The 24,825-nt window shown below is 36.5% G+C and overlaps 1 protein-coding gene across 2 annotated transcripts in view; it reads right to left on the bottom strand.

The window, feature by feature from the left end:
- The window catches only part of SPOCK3 (SPARC (osteonectin), cwcv and kazal like domains proteoglycan 3), a 482,169-nt gene extending 470,909 nt beyond the window's left edge, over positions 1-11,260 (bottom strand). Inside the window, exons 1-2 of one of the 2 annotated variants that reach the window (XM_042935123.1) lie at positions 11,103-11,260; positions 10,631-10,819 (exon numbers count right to left, since the gene is read on the bottom strand). In XM_042935123.1, coding sequence (XP_042791057.1) covers positions 10,631-10,819 — 189 coding nt within the window. In that variant the 5' untranslated portion in view covers positions 11,103-11,260. Of the gene's footprint in view, positions 1-10,630; positions 10,820-11,018; positions 11,068-11,102 lie in introns of those variants that run through there. The other variant, XM_042935124.1, reaches the window with a different exon arrangement.
- Between the last annotated feature and the right edge of the window lie 13,565 nt (positions 11,261-24,825).

Below are 24,825 nucleotides of genomic sequence, written 5' to 3'. Positions count from 1 at the left end.
AGTAGCTTATTCATACGAGGTATAAAAATTTATTCACTTAAATAATTTAAAAGCCATTGGCTTAGAGCAATACCTATTCATTAAATTACAATATTCTAGGGCACCTGGGTGACTCAGTCAGCTAAACATCCAAATCTTGATATCAGCCATCTTTTTTCTCATTTACATTATTTTTGGCATTTCAGTTGAGATACACACAAACACACACACACACAGATAGATATAGAGATGTAATCATTACATTAAGTTTTTTTTTTATTTCAACATAATTAGCACAAATGGTTAGTTTTCAAAAATAAAATAAGGAAAATAGAGGATACCCATTATAAAAAAATAATCTGGCCAAGTTTAAATGTAGTTTATTTTCCCTCGTATGTTCAGAAAATATAAAAATATGGTATTATTGAGAAAATACCAAAACCATCATCTGAAAAAAGGCACATTATCATACAGTTAATTCCTAAATTAATATAAAGAGCCTAAAAGAAGTGTATGGGGCAAAGAAAGACTGACCTATTTGCTACTTGCTATGTGACCGTGTGTAGAAAATATACATATATACTAAATTTAAGTTCCTTTTCTAATTTATGTCATTAATAAACCAAACTATCAAATAATAAAACCTAACAAAATAATAAAAATCACATATTGCTGTAATGGCAAGAGACTTAATACTTTCTCTTGCATGTTTAACTAGTATAACTTTAAAAATGAGTATTTTTTCCAATGAAGCAATCATGAAAACATAATATTGAATTTTATTTAATTATCCCTATTTGACAATAAGAACAATAATGCTGACTAAAAGTATACAAAGCACATAAACTACATATAAAAAGGAGTCTACCTCACTCAAATTGTAAAGATTTTTTTATTTCCGATTACTTTTAAAACTATATACATGAAAGAAAAATAAATACCAAAGTTTTCAATTTGCAAGTATGAAGAAGTATTCAAAGCTCTCCTTTTTTTTTAATGTGTATTTATTTTTGAGAGAGAGAGAAAGAGAGAGAGAGAGAGAGAGAGAGAGAGAGAGGTGCATGAGAGAGTGCAGGGGAGAGGCAGAGAGAAAGGGAGACAAAGAATCTGAAGCAGGCTCCAGGCTCTGAGCTGCAGCAAAGAGCCAGGTGCAGGGCTCCAAGGCACAAACAGCGGGATCATGACCTGAGCTGAAGTCCCACACTTAACCGACTGAGCCACCCAGGTGCCCCAAAGATCTCTTAATAATAATAATAAATAAATAAACTTAACAAAAGAGTGTGATGCCCTATCTCTACTTATGATCCAGGCAAGGAGCTCAGCCCTCTCTGATGTCAAGAAACAAACTCTCTTTCTGGCAAATCTTACTTGGTACAGTTTCTATCTCCTAACTCTCCCAGAAATGCTAATGCTGAAGAGATTATTTTCTTTGCTTCCAGGACTAGGAGTTGCATGAATTCAGCAATGGCATCATTTCTACTATTATTCCAGGGAAAGGTACTTTGCATCAACCATACTTGTCTTTTCTTTTTTTCTGCATCAGAGTAAATACAACCTTGTATAGAGAATATTCTATCTTCCAACTAAGAGGAGTGACAAATTCTAATTCCTTCCCACCAATTACATTACCTACCTGGACCTATGACCAAAGATCCATAACTTAAAAAGAAAAAAAGATAAAGGTTTCACAGAAGACAATGCTAAATGATTTCACTATGAAGTAGGACTTGCCATCAGATGAAGGCTCTCCTTAAAAACATATGTGGATGCTCTTCTTTGGTCTGACCTCCAACATTTCCTCCTAGACATTGGCAGACTACTACTCCCTCAAGCGCCTATATCCAGAACCTCAAATGCTGGATGCTCCAGTTCTATCTTGAACAGAGGATAGAGGGATAATCTGAAATTACGGAGGGAACAAGACAGAAGGCAAGGCAAACGATTAATGGTAAATGACAAAAATTCCTTTCCATGGGCACAGGGAATAATTTCAAGAGATATTTAGATGGATGAAGCCAATGTTTTCCTTCCAGTATCCAGCTGTGCCTTCTTTCTTTTATTGTTAATCCTTTCCCATTAGATATGACATTCCCCTGCCTCCCTTTTGGCCAGGTATAGCCATGTCACTGAGTTCAGGTCAGTGAGATACACACAGAAGTAATGTGGAACAACTGCCAGGTAACTTACAGGGTAATTGCATGTCCTGGACTTTGTCTTAAACCCTTCCTGCTGGATAGGAAATGATAACTGATGATAGAGAACACTGAGGGAATAACCCTGAAAGTTCAGGCCTGGAAAACTCATTTCGTCAAGCCCATCTCAACCTTTACGTGGTCGTGAAATAAAATTCTATCTTAATTCAGGCATGTTGTTTCAGGGCCTCCATTTAGCAAGAACTTCACCTATTTTTAACTAAGGCATTGGCAATTATAACTGAGGCAGAAGTTAATGAAATAAATCTAGACGATCTGTGAAATATCTGGATCCAGCCACACACACAGCCATTAAATGAAGCACAGTAGTTGAAAAAGAGGGAGATACTGGTGTTTAATATGACATAGTAGGCAGATAAAAATATTTAAAGACTTTAGAGCAAAAATTTATGTGGTCAAGGAGAAACTATCGGAAAAGAACTGGATGAATTGGCAGAGGGAGTGCCAAGAGCCATATAATTACCATCTACTGTTACCACTCTAAAATTGAACTTGACAGTTTGGCACAGAATTTCCATTTTAGTGCACTTTGAAACTTATGGACTAAACCAGTTTTGTACTTGAAGCCTTATATTTTATATAAAATTCAATTTTCATTCATATTACAAAACTGGGCTAACAGTGGTCAGAAATGGAAATGGTCAATAAAAAACAATGCCATTCTAAAAGCCTTTGCTTAAGGACTGTTCAGATGGCATTGCACACTTAATATAATGTTCCTTTATTTATTTAATATTTTTCTAATGCTAAGTCAGAGTCTGTCACTGGGATCATGCTAGGTGAACTGTTGGATTTTTGAGGGGGAAGAGACGACAATCTTTAACTGTAGAGAGTTCAGAGCCTAATAGGGAGCAGAATCTGTAAACTAAGAAAGGAAGAAAGAGTAGAAAAAAAAAAGAAAGGATTTTCGTAAATGGAGAAAATGTATGTAAATATGCTAGGATTTCACTGGAGTTGAATGGTGTGTATAGAAAATTCACAGATCGGACTTTAGAAAATAAATACATAAAATATAATAAAATAATTCTAGCCCAGATCATGAAAACTGAAGTTGCATAAGAACATGAAATGTTAGTCTGAGTCAGAATCATGAGATCTAAAAGCGGTCTTATCATAGTCTTGTTGTAAGAGTAGGAAAATAGATGCTTCATAGCAGTACATGATGTTCTTTTTGTATATTAGGTAAAAAGTTTAAGCATATAATCCCAAACAAGCTGCTGACTTCCCATAAGAACCAGAAAGGCACACGGTGACCACACTTATAACAGCAAAGGAGATTGTGTTTGTAAATTGTGAGATGTGGAAAAACTTCACTAGGGGAAAAAACAAACAAACAAACAAAAAAACCCTAAAACATGTCTTAACAACATTTTAGAGGGAGTGCCTATTTTCTAATTAACATGTAAAAATATCTATAATGCGATATATAATCACTTCGGTTTTATGATTATTTCATCTATTACTTATTTGAAGGAATACACACTTAAAGCATATGTGTAATACGTATATATTTACGCATACACCTGTATATACATGCATATAAATGTGTAACGCATACACACACACACACACACAAAGTAATTTATTTCTCATTTCACTTGGTTCTACTTTCCTAATGCTTCACTAGAAACTATGAGAGCTGGAGAGTTAAAAGTGTTGTGTACTTCCCTATAATTTCCCATGCCAAAACAACTCAATTTTGCCTGATAAGGTGATACAGTTGTACCTGACAGTCCTTTTTCAGAAATCAGTAAATCAGTGGGTATTTTCGGCCCTGCCTTCCTCCTGTGACATCTGACTTGACAAAACCAATCTTGAATCCTGACTGGTGACTATGGTAGTGATGGTGGTGGGGGTGGTTGGGTAGGTTAAGAAATAGGCTGTGGAGTCTGTACTAGGATAGGGAAAAGATAGAGGGAAAGATTAGGACCTGAGGTCCCTGGGTGGGAAAAAACACATATTTTAGAACAATGCTGGGAGTGTCTGACCACAGCAAACCCCCTCAGGCATAGTGTTCCTTTTAAGAAGGTAACAGACACCACTTATTCCCCATCCGTCTCCCCTCAGGAATTGGACAAAAGACCTCACTAAAAATAAGTAGTAGACCATAAAACTTATGATCCCCAAGGAATGATCTATGGCCTTAGACCACCCCTCATAAATGGAATCAAGCCAATCAGGAATGGACAACCCAGTGCCCAGAGTCATCAAGTCAATAAGGGTGGGACCTGAGAAGGAAGGAGAGGGTAGTGCTGACCAGAACCTTATAAAACAAAGACCCTGGCCTCTAGTGGTGGGTATTCACTTTCCAATGCCCCCCTCTCTGTAAAAGAGAGCTTTCATACTATTCTTCCTTTCTGATCTTATACTTTAATACACTTTTGTCTGCTGCTCATTTTGTGTCCACCTCTTCATTCTTCATTCTTCAAAGCAGCGAGACAACCAGCCCCGGCTTTTGAGGTAAAGAATCTTCCAACAGTACCACAACCACTGCTTGACTAGGACCCAGATGACATGGGTAGGGGTCAGGATGCTGCATGGAGCTAGCCCTCTGCTGCCCTAGTAGCCCCATAATAATCTTCAAAAACTGCCTATTGCTTCTCTTACAGTCAATTGCCTCTCTAATGACTAAATCCTCTAATGATTTAAACAATATGAGTAATAGTCACATATAAAAATATTGCATGCTATAGTCTTTACCAAGTCTGCTCTGCAAATATGTGCACTATATATACACTACATACAATTTCACAGATTTGTAAATATGGTGTGGCCCACAGTCCTCAAAAGATCAAAAGAAAAAAAAAAAAAAAAAAGATCAAAAGAAAGCCAGCAAAACACTTGTGAGAATGCAACAAATTAACTGTGAAGAATTTCCAAGGACAGCCTATGTGCTGCACTGTGAGAAAATATAGGTAATGTTTACCATAGTTAAAAATATCGTTTCATAGTGAAAAACACCAAAAATGTCCTTTTTTTAAAGTCAGAATTAGGTGTTCATTATTGAAAAGTATTCCTGAACAAAGAGAGCAGCAGTTTAATTTGTTCGATTTCTCCAATTATTAATAAATGTTATTGTTACATATTGTTGAAAAGCCACACAGCAAAGTTTTCCTTCCTACTATTAACATTCCCCAGAAGTATTCATTTCACAATGTATATGAACATGAAATCATCATATTTCACACCTTAAATATACACAACTTTTGTCAATTATATGTCAATTAAGAAAATTAATTTCAGGAAAAGGTACCACGAAGGAGAAGCCCTCAGTGCTAAAGGTATGCTGGCTTCTCAGGAAATACGAGGGTGTATCACAAATCTAAAGAAAGCACTGACAGAGTATTCTTTAAAGGTTCTTATTGTTTCAACTGCAAGGCCTTTTAAAGCAACGAAATACTTTGGAGTAGGTCTAGAAACCAATTGTTCATTTACCAACTAACAGCAGTAAAAGTTGATAGACTCTCAGGGGGCTTTACTCCCCTACAGCCACTAAGTGGCAGGAAATACCCCTCCCCATCAGCCATTATCTCTCAAATAATCTGTACATTCTACTAAAATGAAACCTCAACTCAGATGAGAACAGGAAAGAGAAAGAAGTTAAGAAAGGTTACCATCCTACTCAATACATCCAAGTCAGGCATTTTGAAAGTCAACTTATAATTTGAGTGCCTCTGAGACATGTAAACCTATATTTTACATGTTCACACTTTACATGTCCTTTAACTTATGGTTGAATTTCTAAAGTCAAATTGTAAGACTTTATTATTGCTTTCAACATATCTGAAGGGTATTAAAAACTACTTAAGCGATAAGGGTACCCTGAAGTTGACTGTGGATTTTGCAATAAGAATGGCAACCGTTTCTTAAAACAATGTTCAGTGTGACCCTTAGGTTTTTATTTGTTTTCTTAAGGTGATGAGGTTGTGGTTATGATTTTCTTTAAGACTCTCTTTTAGAGCAGATTAGGTTCACGGAAAAATTGAGAGGAGAGTCTCCAGACTTCCCATATACCTCATGCTACTACAAAACCTAACCCTCATTATCAACATCCCCCACCAGAGTGCTACATTTGTTACAATAGATGAATGGACACTGACACATCGTAGTCACCCAAAAGTCCATACTTTACCTTAGAGTTTACTCTTGGAGCTGTACTTTCTATGGGTTCAGACAAATGTATAATGATATGTATTCATCATTATACAAATACACAGAGTATTTTCACTGCCCTAGAAATCTGTGCTCCACCTATTCAACTTTCCTCCTACCCACTATCTCCCACTCCCAGGCATTTTTATTGAAAAAGAAAACTAACCTAGAAGTATTTGAATTTCAACGTATGGGTACAAGTCTGATTTCATTGTGTGAATTCTTTGTAATTAGTGTGGCCATCATTGCTTCTTATGCTACATTTTTATTATATTGCTGCCAACATATAGTATCTTTTCTGTCATTCTTAATTACAATATGTACTTTGGTGAAATAGTATTTAAGAATGATTATTTTATTATATCATTCATTATCAACTAATTCATTGGTTTCCAAATTTCATACTCATTTATTATGTGATTAAAGGTACAATTTAATTGACTTATAAAACATAAATATTTGAATATGCAGTATATGGACCATTTGATTCATGAGCTGATGATTCTGTTTTCTTATAATGATCCTGACTTTCAATTTTCCTAACAGGCATGTAAATATTATATATGCAAGAATGGAGTGAGGGAATTCCTTACACCTGTTCTTGGTAAACGTAGTATTTCCACAATTCTCCCACTGGGGAATCCTGTGTTCTTGATTTTACCACTACTCTCCAGAACTAAAAAAAATAGCAAATGCCTTGTAACCAGTGTATCTTGTAAATATATCCTGTTGTTGAAAGTTTCTGTTGTTTGCTTTATTTTCAAATCACATAATTATTCCCTAAACATTACATGCTGGTTCTATCTACTATACTTATTTTCAAATTAGTTGACTTTTCTACACCTTTAAAAAGTTAAACTTTAATTTTTCCTAAAATATAGAAGTTAGAATATCCACAGGAATTTTTACTCTAACAACCAAATACATTAATGATTTTCAAAAGGACAAAAGTTCTCTGTCTATATAATGACATTCTGTACACTTTAAAGGGCAACAAAACTTTATTCAAAGAGCACTGCTAGTAGAAAGTAGTCAAAATTATTTGAAGTTTCTTCTATGTTAAGCTTGCCTTTGGTTTATTATTTCTCTGTGATTTATATTGAGGAAAATGAGAAAAATGAATCATCGATGGCAGTGCTTCCGATGTTCATCTATTCTCACATAATACTTCCTATCAATGTTCCTTATTCTTAAAGCTTAATTATATATATAACATATAGTTGTATCTATTACATATAATCTATAAAAAGTACATTTATCTTAAAAATCCTTCAATTAAAATATAATAATGGATTATATTTTCAAATACTATTCAAAGTAGTTTTCAAATATAATTGAAAAGAACAGTTAGTTCAGGGGCGCCTGGGTGGTTCAGTCCATTAAGTGTCTGACTTCGGCTCAGTCATGATCTCATGGTTCATGGGTTCAAGCCCCAGGTCGGGGTCTGTGCTGACAGCTTACTCAGAGCCTGGAGCCTGCTTCTGATTCTGTGTGTGTCTCTCTCTCTGCCACTCCCCCACTCGCGCTCTCTCTCTGTCTCTCTCTCTCCCTCAAAAATAAATAAACATTACATTTTTTAAAAAAGCTCAACTTCCATTTAGGAATTATTTGTAAAATAATGTTGATTGTGTAAATTAACAAGAAGGTTAATTCTAGTATTACTTATGCTTAGGCATTCCAAAGCTTTTTTTGTAAATAAAATTAACTATATTTTTACGAAAGAAAAGCACTAAACAGAAGTACTTCAGTTAAATTGGATGATTTCCTTGTTTCTTTGCCTTCGTATAACCTAAGTGGCAAATCAACTACTTAAGACATCAATGCTGATGCAGAACATTTAAAGGCAGATTCATGCAGTGCATGGGCTTCCAGATGAAAATGGATGAAAAAATAAACAATTCCTTAAAAGATACAGAAAAAAAAAAAGTAAGTGAGCTCATGATCCCCAAAAAAGGCAAAAAAAAAAAAATCTGTAGATCAGCAGTGAGGTGGATTGTCTAAGTAAGGATTCTATATTATGCATTCTGAGTTGCATTCTATATTCTATATAGTATAGAAGTAAGGATTCTATATTATGCATTCTGAGTCACACCACGGGCATACATTTTATCATGTTAATAATAAGCAACAGGTGCTTAAGGGGGAAAAAAGATAGCACTTATTTTCTCTATGCCCTCCTGAAGTTATCTTTACAAAAAGATAATGATCTTACTAAAATGGTAATGCTAAAACTTGCTGTATTTTAAACAGATAATTATTATATTTTCATGTATTGCGTGTATTTCAAAACAGATATTTGCTAAAAATATTTCCATAAGTATTTTACTTAACTTTAACATATACTTTTGATGGATTTTTTTCCCCAGAGATCAAGTAAGAATAACTGAAAATACTAGAGCAATAAAATGCTTTCCTCTTTGTCTGTAGAAGCTGGCTAAATGATTCCTGGAATATTTAATTATTTCAGGCAACTCAGCTTGCTTCCATAGTTTAAATCAAACACATTTACAAACTGTCCGAGCACAACTGGTGGCTCTAAATAATTCAATAAAGTAATTTGAATAAAGTCAGAGAATACTAAGTTCGAAAATATATTAAAGTTTTAAAAGATATTTTAGAAAAGAAAGCCTAAAATTTATTTTAAAAGATTTTCAAGCACCCATTAAGAAATAAAATGTCATTATGCGAAGCACTGTTCAAACACTGAAAAATCTTCAATATTTTTTTTTCCAAACGAGAATATGATAAGCAGAAATTCTTCCCCAGGTTTAGAAATATCTCATTTGCTTGCTTGCTTTTTTGATTGTATTCAATATGAGCATAAACTTAAATAAAACAAATGTGTAAGGGATTTCACTTAGAAATAAAATGATGTTTAAGCTTTGTTCATAAAGAATATAAGACAAAACCCTTCATTAAGTATTATCATTATCATTACCATTTTTCATCCCAGCACCCATGCCTAGTGTCAATGAGCTACATCTAATTTTGAAGTAAAAATGAGCGTTTCTTCGGGAATCCCTCTGCCAGAATCAGCTACGTGTTGTGGCTTTTCAGTTAACACAGGTTGGGGGGGGGGGGGTGGTCAGGAGAAGGGGTTAGGGGAGCCAAGATGAAAACTAATCTGTGCTTCCATTTATTTTCCCAAATCGTGACCGGGCGACAGCGGATGAAAGAAGTTAACTCATCTCCACGTAGGGCAGTGCAGATGGACTCCACGAGAAATTCTCTGAAATGTCACAGTAAAGGTTGGCGATGTGTCTGTGAATCACTCTCGCTTCCTTTCGGGCCTTCCGGGTTTTAAAGGGTGGGCTGGGGGCGGTGAACGACTGCCACTGCCCGGGCAGCGACCTCACTGGGACATCCAAGTTGAATGCGTGGAGGTGAACCGCGCTCCTGATGCCCGCGGCTCTCTCACTCGGCTCCATTCAGAGCAGATAGTGGGGGGGGGGGGGGGGGGGGAGAATGACCGGGGAGTCACGGCCACTGGCTCCGCCGCCAACGAACGTCCCTAAACCAGCCTCGGTCTTAACAAGCCTCCAGGAAACTCCCCAGGGCAGTCTACAGTTTAACCCTTCCAGAGCTACCCCCTGCGAAGAAGTCCCTTTCCCCCTTCGCGACCCTCTCACCCGGCGGGCTTTACGGCAGTGATTCAATTCGGAATAAAACGTTATCCAACGCACTGTAAACATGTTCCGTGTCAAAGTTAATGCCGAAGCACAAATCTGATCAGCAATTGTATGTCATCAAGAGCCGTTCAACTTCTGCCGACGGGCGCGGCCAAACAACCTCCCGCCCCTTGGAGAGCCGGCATTTATAAATCTTACATCTTCCTACCTCCTCCCTCAAATTCCTTAATGGACCATTAGTAACGGGATCGATCCTAGTTACTTTAGTAGCAAGCACTGCACAGCAAAGGCGCATCTGCCGTGTTTACTATTGCCAGAAACACCATTCAAAAGTTGGGAAGGTTGAGCCAGCACTTTGCAAACCTTTGGGGGCCGAGGGAGGTGGGGAGACACAGTGGGAGAGCGAGGAGGCAGGAGGCGAGCGGGAACCTGGTGAGACCCGAACTCCAGTGCACCAGCGAGCTCGCCGTCCCCTTGCACTAGCCAGGAGGGGGGCATCGGAACTGCCAACTTCCGCAGACCCTGAGCGCCGCCGCGTCTCCCCAAAGCCCTCGCCTCGGAAAACCGAGCCCACTGCCCACCCATCCCCAGCCGCCGCGGCCCCCGCCTGGGAGTAGCGCGCTCTTGTGCCCGGGGACGGGGGTGCGCAGCACTTACGTCTCGGAATTTGTTCCACTGTCCGACTTCCTTGTCATACTGAGAGATCGTGGTGAGCCATTGTTTATCGTCCAGAAAATTACCGCCGTCCGACCGCCCCCCGGCCGCAGCCACCGCCGCGGCAGCTGCGAGAGCCTGACTGCACCAAGCGGCTGCACACACACACAATACGGCTGACACCTTGAGCATCTGGGAAAGGAGACACAACCGGGGGGCCCGGGTGGGGGGGCAGTGTCAAAGAAGGGGTAAGAAGACCGGGATACCCGGGAATGCATGCATCAGCGACGACAGGGGTAGAGGGAGGAGGAGACGAGCGGGGACGGAGTGCCCCCTCCCCGTAGGCTTTACCCCCCAACCCGCGCACTCACACACACGCAGACCCGCAGACCTGGGGGAGGAGAGGTGGGTATGAGGGAGGAAGCCCCAACCGCGGCAGCCCGAGGGGGCAAAAGAATGCTTCCAGGCACATCACCTTGTTGTGAGCCCGCACTGAGCTCGCAGCTCCTGCTGGAAACGCAGCCCGGCTCTGCCAACTCGCTGCTTTCAGGAGCTGCTGCACGCGCCGCTGTCTGGAGCGGTCCACTCAGCTCTCTGCGCCAGGCGCGCTCCCCGCATCTCCACCTCCCCCCGCGCGCTGTTCCCTCGCTTACTCCCTTGGCTTCACCCCTCCCTCCCCCAGCTCCTTTTTTATTTATTTTTTTTCTTTTTTTTTTTTTTTTTTTTTCCCTTCCTCTCCCTTTTCCACCTCCTCCTATCCCACCTTCCTCTCTGGATCCGAGCTGCCGTGGACTCCGGATGCGACGGTCGGCTAAAGGCAGAGGATGCGGTAGCTCTTCGCCCAGGAATCCTTATCTGCTTTATAACCTCTCCCCTCCAGAAGAGGTTCTCATGTTCGCGAGACTGCCTGCACATTCTCTCTGCTCCTGGACCGATTTAACACGAAATATACTGTATCTCTCTTAGTTGCCTCGGCTCTGCGATTTCGAAGCTGGTCACTCAGACGTGGGAAATGAGATCTGAAGAAAACTTTATGCATCACCAAGCCAAGAATCCCTTGCACTTTAGGTCCTGAAAACCTCTTGGACTGAGCTCCACCCTAAGGCAAAGCTATAGCTGCAAGGGTCTTGGGAGATGTGTTTAATACCGAAAATTTAAGGAAGGTTTGAGTGAACTTCTGGATTATGACAAATGGCAGACTTTTCACTCTTTAGTGGAAGTTCTTTTCTTTTTTTAAACAGAGAATCATGAGTGGGTAGGAAGTTTGAGCACACCTAAATTTTCCCCAAGCTGTAGATTATCGCCCCTTAAAAACTCATTGACAAGTGCATTTTATGCTCTAGGACCTGAATCAAAAAATTTTTAATCTTAATCTATGTCTCCCTACTGAAGAATGAAAGAGCATTTTCAACACCCCACACCAATTGTGTACTCCAAACCTCCATTTATGACAAAATACTTGGCTTTTCATTGCTTCTCCACATATTCAAAATAAACTGGAAGGAAATTAGTAATTAGTGCCCTCCCCCAACGGATTCTGATGAGAGAATCTCTCCCACAGACTTAGAGGATTTAGATGAAGTGAATATTATATGTAAATCAGAAGATCTGTGGAGGCTAAAATACCACAATAATGTTATATATCTCTGAATTATTAGGGGTTATTTCAACTAAAACTGTATCTCTCAAAGCTATGACCTTTGCAAATTGCATGTGGTTTCCAAAACTTCAGGAGCTAGTTCAATAGCAGCAGCACCTTCCATTCATATTTCCCATTTCGGGCTCATACAACATTTGTGTAACACTTGTCAAACTATACCAAAATAGGAATCTAACAGGATAACTAACAATGATTTCTATTTTTTGTAAATAATAGGATTTAAAATGAATCTATCATATGTAAGTTAAATGAAAGGAAAAAAGATATTTTCCTCATCTGTCACCGTTCTCACTCTGATGAAGGGGAGAAAAAATACCCAGAATCTACAATTGCAATTCAGAGATACCCTGATTGATGTAAACTCACATCAGATAACTTAAAAAAAAAAAATTAATGTTTACTCATTTTTGAGAGCGTGAGTGGGGAAGGGGCAGAGAAAGAGACAGAGGCACCGAATCTGAAGCAGGCCCCAGGCCCTGAGCTGTCAGCATAGAGACCAATGTGGGGCTCCAACTCAGGGACCACAAGATCGTGACTTGAGGTGAAGTCAGACACATAACCCTCTGAGCCACCCAGGCACCCCATCACTTCAGATAACTTTAAAAACACTGATGTGCACTAATCCTCCAATGATATTTATTTCAGTTTAGTCACAGCTGGCTTTGTGATGTATTTCAGAATATTCTAATTCTTGTTTAGGGCACCGTTTAGATAACCATTGGGAAGTCCTACCTTCCACCTATCTCTCTTTCTGCATTCCATCCTTCAGCCCTCTACAGCCCTGTCTTAACCCCTCTACCTCAAAATTTGAAAAAGTATTTTCCTCTTAATTCAATGAGAATACTTTAACATTTTTTTAAAAAATTCATTCTTTTTTTAATTTAAATCTAATGCAAAAGGCACAAAAACTATGCCTTAGATGACTCTATGATGCCCAGCAGAAGTTAATAATTTTTAAATTAAAAATTACCTTCTAGCCTTTGTAAACTACCTTTTATAAAGAGACATGGTTTTGCTCTAAAATATTTGATGAGGGATAATGCTCTAACATTCCCCCACCCCCATTGTCAGCATCTGTTATATATGTTAACATAGTATATATATTCATTTACCCCAAACTGCATACATTTCATTGCTGACTCTGACATGCTCACAGAATCTCTTCGCATCTAGTTTTCACTGCTTGTACCTATCTTTGGAGAAAAGCCTCTAATAGGGTATCAAACTCCATATCTGACAGTAGAGCAGGATTTGCCGACAAACTGCAGGTTTGAAATGCTGTTAAGTCAAAAGAGATAGAACAAGTGCATTTTTGTGGGTTCAGTTCATCGACTACTACTACTCACAGAGCTCCTTGGACATCTACCTTTCTTCCAAAGCCACACACCATTGTTAAGGCTAAGTTTCTGGGCAAGTTAGTAGTCAGAAAAAAAGTCTACTAAGTGTAATAGTTTGATGTATTAATCACAGGGAAGTCTTCAGTTACTCTATATAACTGAATGTTTGGGTCTTCAAAGAGCCTGCTTTCAAAATTTAAATAATCCTGAGAGAATTCACACTTCAGTTAACACCTTGGTTATCAGTTAACACCTCAATGGAGATTAATTGAAAGCTTGCAGGAGAGCAAAACGCAGCAGGGAAGGATACAGGAAGAGTATTAAGTGGGAGGTAAAATATGGGAGGAGGAGTAGGAACTTTGCAAGTCAAGGTGGGTTGGTACAGAGGAAAATAACTCACTGCTTCCCAGTTCTATTGAGAACTTTTGTGGGGAACTGGGAAAGCTAAAAAAGTGCAAAGTGGAGTGGGGTGTTCTCAGAGGGCAGAATAAGACACTGGTGCCAGAAGTAAGTAGGGAGCAAGAATTTGGTTTTGTGTTTGAGATCATATTTTACAAAAGTGGAACACGTATGTCTTCAGTTTCCCAGTTCCTTTACCGGCACTTCTGTCACTGTATGCCAGATAATTATTCACGTACCTTTATGAAAAGCCAATATGAAGGCCACTCCAAGCTTGAGCCAACCTCTATATTTGTTTCCTTCTCCTTTTCACTCTTTTACTAAACATTAAGTCAATCAATCAACAAACATCTGTTACCAAATATTTCCAAGATTTTCGTAAAAATTATTTTTATAATAAATCTGTTTCTTTTCCAGATTCTCTTACTCTCATTTTTAGATTTGCCATAGTTCTAGAACAATAAATACTAAGTATATGGTGACAAGGAATCCACTTATAACCGCCTTTGAGATTGGGATCTACGAAGACCTTAATGGAACTCCATATGTTTTAATTCACACATGCGTGCGTGCACACACACACACACACACACACACACACACACACACACAAACACACACACACAAATATCCCTTAGTTGTCTTTCATAGGTTACTTTCCTTCTCAGCTACTATAAAAACATGTTATTCCTAACTATCCTGAGCCTATATAGAAAGGTATAAGTCACTGTATCTTCCATGTGCCAGGCATGCCCAGGATCCCATAGTTAGTAAACACAAAGGAAGGGTTTTTGAGGGGCTGTGAAGTTCTCAAGAATGACAATGCTACATTGCTTCTAGGTTGTCTTTCTATATACAGAAACATCTCTGTTTGGATCTTGTGTTTATGTTCTTAAGTTCCACTTCCCCTGTTATATTTCCTCCTCCACTTGTTGTGCATTCATTTGACTTAATTTCAGGCAGAGTGAGGATTCATCTCTTGGTAGTCAAAGAATGGGGGGATGGTTAAGTCAAGGAGCTTGCTAAGCTAAGACAGAAGTCACTCCACTTCAAGTGGGAATACCTTAGTCCCTCACTCAAATGACCTTATTCACTCAGACCTCTAGTCTCAACAATATCAAGCCAGGAGCCCAGCAGGCAATCTACCTGCTTGGCTGGAAAGAAAATTAATCAAGACTGCCTCCATCTCTTATGCCAGTGAAACAAATGTTTACCTTTCCAATGCAGCCAGCTGGTGGAAGGTAAGGAGAGATGGGCAGTAAGGGGCTTTGTAGAGTATCTGAAGTAACCAGAAGTTTGGTTTAATGATAGATGAGTTATTCTAAAGGCACAGTTTGGCTATGTCTGAAATATTTCATTATAAGGTGAAGGAAACATGACGATCTATAAAAGTCAACTATCTAGAGTGGTGCCTTATGCCAAATCCGTCAACTATGAGCTTGAATTCAGCATATAAAAAAAGTGAAGCAAACTCTGGATATTAAAAATTCAGGAGAAAATTAAAGATCTGCCAACATCACCATAAAAGCATATCAGGAAGAAGCATTCTATGTCCTCATTCTGGGAATTTTATTTACTGAAAATTTAGAAGTCTTATAAACCATCTGTGTTTGATTTAACAGAAAGTAGAACTAATTATTAAGATTTGCATTAGGTGCATAAAAAATAATTTTTTTTTTAAAAAACTAGAATGGAATTGCCAGAATAGTATAATGGTCTTTGCTGTTTGTTTGCTCATTTGTTCTCAGAGACCAACCCCACTTAAGCAAACTTAGAAGATATCAGATATCTAATTTGATAAACAGACCCTCTTGTGATTTAACTTAATCTAAAACATTGAGTAGATAAACAGACTTAAAAGCTGTAATAAACATAGGAAGCACATCAATCAGTTCAATTACTGTAATTCTTAAAAATGCATTTTTCACCATTTAAACCAGAGGGTGAATCTGATTAAATTAATTGATTGCTAAGTAGATGATACTGGAAAGTGTCCAATAAGGCAATTAAATTTGGTTTTACTTTATACTGAGATATATTTCTTGACTATTTTTAAGGAAAAATATAAATTTTATTGAAGGGTATAAACTACTGGCACAAAAATGGTTAAAATAAAATGTACAAGAATATTTAAACGATAAACTCTACATATACCCAGTAAGACACATTCTTATACTAGATTTATGAAATTTTAAAATCTGCAAGTCAAAACGATTTTTACAAATACCTCTTTCCTTGAAATTAAATACAGACTTTTTTTTTAAATTCGTTCGACCTGCAGATTATTTATATAGTAACCTTTATATAAGAATTTGTGTTGAGTCAGAATGTCATTTGGAGTGGTATTCTGTTCTCAAATGGCTGTAGAGTTTCTAAATCAAGATCTACAAAGAACCTGTTTATTTTCATTTTTGTGAATTTTTGTTTATTTACTTATTTTTAGCTGACTAATACAAAACAGACTTCATATATCATTCTTTATTAAATTATTACTGGTAACCTATTTTCAGAGGATAAAAAGTATTCCAAATGATATCAAAAAACCTTGACACTTAATTCTGTCCTCTTGGATAAATGGGGTGTTCTCTCCATAAGAAGCAATTGTGTTAAAAAAGAGAATGCTATGTTATTGTCCATAATGTGTGTCAAGAGTCCTGTACTCTATAGGATTGCTGAAAATAAAGGAAGTATTTAATTAGAAGTTAAACAACAACATGAAACAATTCACAAATAATGTAAATTCTTCCTCTCTTAAAGTTAAAAAGCTGTTCTCTTGCTATTTACCTTAAAAATATTTATTGATTGCTCTCTAAATGCTATGCAATATGCTTGAACGTGCTCACCATCACTTATCATCAGGAAAACGCAAATCAAAACTATACTGAGATATCATCTCACACCTATCAGTATGGCTAACATCAACAGCACACAAAACAACAGGTGTTGGAGAGGATGTAGAGAAAAAGGAACACCTGTGCACTGTTGGTGGGAGTGCAAAATGGCTCACCCACTGTGGAAAATAGTATGGAGCTTCCTCAAAAAGTTAAAAATAGAACTATTTTATGATCCAGCAATCACACTACTATTTACTCAGAGAATATAAGAACACTAATTCAAAGGGATATATGCACCCTTATGTTTATAGCAGTACTACTTACAATAGCCAGCGTATGGAAGCAGCCCAAGTGTCCATCCATAGAGGGAAAGATGAAGAAGAGATGGTGTATACATATACATATACATATACATATACATATACATATACATATACATATACTATACACCATCATAAAAATGAATGAAAACTTGCCATTTGCAATGACATGGATGGAGCTACAGAGCATAATGTTGCAGGAAATAAGTCAGAGAAAAATAAATACCATATGATTTCATTCATATGTGGATTTTAAGAAACAAAACAAATAAGCAAAGGGGAAAAAGTATGAGAGAGAGAGAGAGGAAGAGAGAAATCAAGAAAGAGACTCTTAATTATAGAGAACAAACTGATGATTACCAGAGGGTATATATATTATATATATTATATATATATAATATATATAATATAGATAGATAGATAGATAGATAGATAGATAGATAAATTAAATAAAATAATTGGAAGCTATTTTAAGAAAAAATAGCCACCACTTCCTGCCAAGAATGGCAAGAAAATCAATAAAAGACTATGATTATCTATCTTGGAATATCATTTGTTATATTGATACAATTCCTCTTTTTCTTTAAAGAGCTCAGATATTGAATCTGTGATTGGCATGTCTTTGGTCTTATGACATGGATGATGGGAAGAAAATGTGTGAAAAATAAAACTTCTCTAGTGGCAAAAATATATATATGAATAAGCTGCTGCATGATCATATTCCACAAGAACTCAGACTCTTGTTGATTTAAATAATTAAATTATTAATTAATTAATTAATAATTAAATTTAAATAATAATTTAAATAGAGTATGATGAGTTTTAAGATAGGAATTATGTTGAGCAAGTCTCTTCCTGAACCAAAAGCACGACTCAGTGAATTGTCACATATAAACAAAATTTTAGGGGCACCTACATGTCTCAGTTGGTTAAGCATCCAACTCTTGATTTTGGCTCAGGTCAGAATATCACAGTTCGTGACATTACGCTGACAGTGAAGAGCCTGCTGTGGATTTTCTCTCTCCTCTCTTACTGTCCCTCCTTCAGTCATGCTTTCTCTCTGTCTCTCTCTCAACAATAAATAAATAAACTTAAAAAAAAAAAGTTTAGAGGTAGACTTGATCTCAGACAAATAGCTCAAATAAAACTATTGAAGACCAGGTTTCTCCACCATGAGCCAACTTGATAATATGAAACTCTACCCCATCAAATTCACGTTTGTTCATGGTGTTAATAAATGGCTGGGCACAACATTTGCCTCTTTGAATCACATTGGTTTTGGCTTGGTTAAATACCCAATCCTGAACAAAGGCCTGTGCCGAGGAATATTGGAGGTCCCAGTAATAGTAGGAGCAGTGATACACAACAGACCCTATCAAATCTTTGATTTGTGAGGTGAGGACGGACTAGTTCCCTGAAGCAAGGAAGGTCAGAGCATGGTCTTAAAAATGCCAGTGTCAAGGGTGGCAAAAGTAACAGATTTACATCAGAGGTCTGTGGAGGATACTGTGGAAGCAAAGACACAGGTAATTTAAGGGATAAGACTTATTGCCCTTGAAGGATGAGTTATTATCCAGGGGAATTATGATATAAATAACATGCCTTTTAGAGGAAAGAACACAGGTAAAATTAGAGAACTATGAAATAACATGGTGATCACATTTTTAGGTGTTTTGTTCTGTATCAAAACTATTACTTAGACACAAATAGAATGGACAACCATATCTAGAAAAAATATCAAAGCAAAAAATATTCCCTCTTAAAATACATCTTAAAGGTGTATTTCAATATAATTTCAATAGTATAAAATTCCTCACTTAGTTGCATAAAATACTTTCCAGTGTTCACAGATACACAGAGATTTCCCCTGTGAATCAAGAAAACACTTATTTTTTAGAACATAAAGAAATATAGCATAACACATCAATACTGCAACTTTTTTTTTTTGGTAGAGAAATGTTTTTGCTCCTTTTATTTATTTATTTATTTTTGAAACAAGCAACACTAATTAAAAGGATCTGCTGTACTAATGAAGCTCTGGATTACAATCAACAATATAGCTCATTTTGGTGTACGTTGTACTTTGAACTGAGATATGGAGACATTTTTGTTGACTTTTTTTTTTTCTTTTGGGAGCTTATTAAATTAGAAGTTTAATTTCTTTACTTAGAGTAAGACTATTCAGTTTGTATATTTCCTTATGGTTACAGACTGGTCAATAGTAGTTTTCAAGGAATTTGTAAGTTCTTTATAAATAGTCAAACAGATGAGTGTGCATTTATAATATTCCCCAATTACCCTTTTCGTGGATGTAGGATCCTTAGTTATAGCCCTGATATTAGGATTTCTGACTTCTTCCCATCCTTGTCAGTCTTGCTGCGATTTATAATTTTAAGTGGTTTTATGAATAAATGACTTTTTTGTTTCATTTATCTTCTTTATTTTTCAATTTTATTGATTTCTCCTTTTACCTTCACTATTTCCTTCCTTCTGCTTATTTGAATTTATTTTGATCTTTTTTTCTAATTTTGCGAGGAAAGAAATCAGATTATTAATTTGACAACTTTCTTCTTTCCTAATTATAAGTATTTAATGCTACAAATTTCCCTCTATGCACTGCTTTAGCTGCATCTCACATATTTTAATGTGTTGTGTTCATTTCCATTCAGTTCCATGCATTTTTATTTCCTTTTAAATGTCCTTTTTGACTCAGAGATTGTTTACAAGTGTATACTTTTATTTCTAAAGATTTGGAGGTTTTCTTATTCTTTTTCTGTTAAAGATTTCTAATTTTATTCCATATTGTCAGAGAATATACTCTGTATGATTTTAGTTCTTTTAAACTTACTGAGACTTATTTTATGACCAAAGATATAATCTATCTTAGTTTCTCTAGATATTACAATATACATATTTAACTTATGACAGTCTACTGATATGGAAATTTTAACTCTTGTACCTTTTATCTCAACAAAGTATAGAAACCTGGCTTCTATTTAGGTTCAATTACCCTCTCCACTTTCAAATATAATTGTCTTAAGGATTTCCTCCACATATATAGGGTATGACTTAGGTGATGTTATAATTTTGCTTCAACCATCAAATATGATTTAGTAAACTCATGAGAAAAATAGTCTATTTTGTTTACCCTTCCTTTTAACCCATTCCAATGTTCCTATCTCTTTCTGAAGTCCCAAGCCTTCTTTTGTTACCATTTTATTTGTCTTTAGAAAGTTTTTAGCCATACTTCAAAGATAATTTTGCTAGTGAGAATTGCTTTTAGTTTTCTTTCATCTGAGAATGTCTTTATTCCCTCTTCACTCCTGAATGATAATTTCACCAGATATAGAATTCATGGTCGACAGTTCTTTTCATTCAGCACTTAAAAACTGTGTCATTTTCTTCTGTCCTCCATGGTTCAGATGTCCACCGTCATGTGAATTGTTCTCTATAAGTAATGTGGTCTCTCTCTAGCCTTATTTTAAGCAAGCTTTCTTTCTTTCTTTCTTTCTTTCTTTCTTTCTTTCTTTCTTCTTTCTAAATATTCACTGATTTGATTTATTTGGATATATCCTAGTTAGTGTTAACTCAGTCTCTTGAATCTGTAGGTATGTGTCTTTCACCATATTTGGGAAGTGTTCTTTATTTCTTCAAGTACCTATTTGTCAGTGTCTCATTCTCTGTCCTTTCCTTTCCTTTAATGCAAATATGTGGATATTAGTTCTTTTGTTTCACATATCACTGAGAATCTACTTTTTTGGTCCATTTTCTGATATTCAGATTAGAGAAATTCAAATGATGTGTTCACAGACTCTCAAGTGTGCTGACTCTATTCTCTGTCATCCTCATTCTACCAATTATCCCATATTGTGAGGTTTTTTTATTTCAGTTACATTTTCGAGCTTTATAATTTTCATATTTCTATATAGTTATTTTTATAATTTCTATTTCTTTAATTTTCTATTTTCTCATTAGTTTCAAAAGAATTTGTAACTCTGCTGAAGCATTTTTATGCTTTCATAATCCTTATCAGATAGTTCAAACAACTGATTTTATCTTGATATTTGTATCTGTTAAGTGTATTTCTTATTTTGGATATTATGTTATGACTGGTTCCAGTTTAAATTCTTTTAAGTACGCTGTTTCCTATGAAGTTATAGTCACAGTGTTAGGTGGATATATAAGTTTAACTTCCCATTTGGACCCTGCCAAAACCACTACTTGCAAAATGGGGAACTGATTTATATTCATACTGCCTCTGAAGATGGTTGGATTAGAAATTCAGTCCCTGCTAACATCTTCCCAGCAAACATGAGACTTCTCATTGCCTCTGAGTTTGGAACGTGGGGAGTGGAAATGAGAGAAGTAGCTGAGTTCCATGGTGGGCACTGATGACATCTGGATAGAATCGGGTGGAGGATTCACTCATACTTCTTTGTTGCTGCAGAGTAGGGATGGAAGATCAGCTTCCCTGGAACCCATTGACACCAAGAAGATGTTGATTAGCTCAATCTTGATGCCTGTTCAGGTGAAAGCTCACCTCCACAGTGAAACTGAAGGGAATAGGGTAATACATTGGTGTTGGGCTGGAGTAGGGCAGTTATTGCCAAAAAATATGTTCTGTTAGTAGGCCATCCTTTTCTAAGTCCTTGGTCTTGGGAGAATAAGATTTTTAGAGTGGGTTTTTGTCTGTTCCCATTGAAGATTCCAAGTTAGAACCTTCTGTAGTGCCTTGTCTGTGATATACAGGCAGCAATAAGGAACCAGGACTCATCTACGTGGTCTTTCTCAAGATCTGCTGTCCCTAGGCAACTGCCTTCTAATTTCCACCGATGAGAGTCTTCCTAGGATTATTTTTGGAGATATGTTCAGAGTTTTTCAGCTAAAAGAAGGAGAAATTGGGAGAAATAAGGCTTCCCCTTTTTTATCAGAACTAGTAGTCTCTTGATTGTTTTTTTTTTAAATAATTTACTGACTTTCTAGGTAGAAAATGATAGTTGCCTACACTAATGTCCACTTCCATTATCCCTCTTTATAACAGAACCCCAACGTTTAGTTAGATATATTATCATAAATAATAAGAGATTATGTTTTTCAGCCTCCTTGTCAGCTGAGGGAGCAACAGAGTTCTACCCATGGAAGCCTAAATAGAAACATTCACTGAGACTTCCTTGAAATGTCCTTAAAAGGGAAAAGGTGCACAATTTTGCCAAGTACTCTCTTTCCTGCTGCTAAAATAAATACCTGGATGACTAGAGCTCCATGAGCCATCTTGAGATCTTCATAATGCAAGTCAGTTGTTGAGGATGGCAGAACAAAAAGATAGGAATGGTGATTTTAAAATATGTCTGCAAGTGTTTTGGACTTAGTGACTCATGTCTTACAAATAGAATATGGATGCAATAGTGCTATGTGACTTCTGAGGCTAGATAATGAAAAGAATAATTTCCTTCTGGCTTTCTGGCTCTCTCTGCCTATGTCTGTCTGATTATTTGTTTTATGGGAAGCTAGCCACCGTGTGGTGAGAACACTGAAGAATCCTTTATAGAGAAGAACTGAGGCTCCTTACAATTAGCCATGACCAATTTGCCAGGCATGTGAGTGAGCTGCCTTGAAAGCGGATGCTGTGGCTCCAGTTAAGATGTTGAATGATCGTAGTTTTGGCCAAGACTTTGACTGCCACTTTATAAGGGTCTCTGAGCCTGAACTGTCTAGTCAGCTGGTCTTGAATTCTTTATCTACAGAAAGTGTGAGAAGTAATAAATATTTAGTGTTGGCTGGAGGAGCCAAACTTCGAGAAGGCTATACAAGCAAGGTTTTAGCTTCTGTTGTAGATAGCTAGAACGTAGGAAAGCTCCTCAAACAAGAAGTGGTTCAAAAAAGTAACATAAAATATAGCAATCTTTCTCCACGTTTACTTCGAGACACTAATTTAGAGATTCTATTTAGAGTGATGACTGGCAATTTTTTAGTTATTGTATGGGGTCAGGGAGTAGCTGAAAAAAATAATTGGTATAAAAGATATTTGTAGGGAAAAATTGTTAATTGACAAGACATACCTTTGATTTAGCATAGTTTTTCTGAAAAATAGAAATAATCCCTCATGAAATTGTAAGATACATTAATTATTAGTTATACAAATTATAGGACATATTGACTCTAAAAATGTAAAAATGGGTGTTGAGGAATAATGTGTTATAAAACATAGGAAATGCTTAGATTTTGAAATGTGGGTTCTAGAGACAGAAAGAAACAAGTCCAGCTTCATTGTTTAATGGATGAGGAAATTGAAGTTCAAAGAATAAATATTATCCCAAATGATAAAGTTGATTAGCAACAGAAGCCCTCAGGGGGTATATTCTTTCTGATCATGACATAAAAGTAAAAGCTTAGACAGAATTGTGTTTAACTATGATGGGTTAAGTCTATGCATTTATCTCTGGTTCCTTAGAAAGTCTCAAAAATAATAATAAAGGAACAAACATGTTTTAAGTGATTTGCACACACACAAAAAAACATCCAAACACAACACCCAAACAATTGTACAGGCCAACAATGTGGTAAATCAATTAAATGGAAAGGCTGGAGTATTAATGTAGGGTCTTTGAATTTTATAGTCTATGGACACTCCATTACATTAAAAAGATGTCATACTGTAAACAACTTTCTTGTAAGGGGAGTTCTGTTCTCAGGTGTGTCTGCTATTGTGAAAGCGAACACTTTTTTGGGCCTCCTTCCCTTTTTATAACTAGAGAATTAGATTAAGCAATGTATTTTCAAATAATAACTAAAAGATGCGTTTTATGTTATGGCACAGTATACACATAGCATACTCATTCAAACATACCCACGCATGTTTCACAAAACATCACACCTTTACTGCATAGATAACACAATTCATATTACCTTGATATTTTCTGTATTATTTCTTTCAGTTGTATTTCACTTTGTTAAAGCAGAGAGTGTTTATATAAATTGCCTAACTCACAAATGGGTTTGACATGCACTTTTAAAAACATTAAACTGGCTTTTTTAAAAACTTTAATCAAAGTGATGCATGCTGTATTTTAAAAGATAAATCATTCTACATGGCTTTTTATGGAAAACAGTGACTTTTCTCCCTTGTCCCCATCTATTTTTTTATTTCTATGTTTCAGCTTTTTAATTTTGCTTTTATTTCCACATCCCTACATTATATTTATTATTTTTATTTCTATAGTGTTAGGTATTTCTTATTGATTTTCCTCGTTTCCTGCTTTTCTCTACCATACCCTCTAACACACACACACACACACACACACACACACACACACACACATTCACACACACACACATACACATTCTTATCATCCTCGCATCATCCCAGTATAGGTGTATTGTAATTTTTGTTATACAAATACACAGCTTTTCCCATCACCTGATGAAGTAAATTCTTTTCACAGTTGAACCATATAATAAATTCTAAATTCATTCTTGCTTCTTTCTTTTTCTTTCTTTCTTTCTTTCCTTCTTTCTTTTCCTTCTCTCTTTCTTTTTACAAAATTGTTTTCTTAGAGTTAATAATTGTATTTTCTAGGTTTTTAAAAGATATTTAACACTTCAAAACTTTTCACCAATTATTTCAATCTTCTCTCAAGTTTTCCAGAGA

Source organism: Panthera leo, chromosome B1 (genome assembly GCF_018350215.1).
Source record: "Panthera leo isolate Ple1 chromosome B1, P.leo_Ple1_pat1.1, whole genome shotgun sequence".
Classification (NCBI taxonomy): domain Eukaryota; kingdom Metazoa; phylum Chordata; class Mammalia; order Carnivora; family Felidae; genus Panthera; species Panthera leo.
This window is presented reverse-complemented; position numbering and strand designations above follow the sequence as displayed.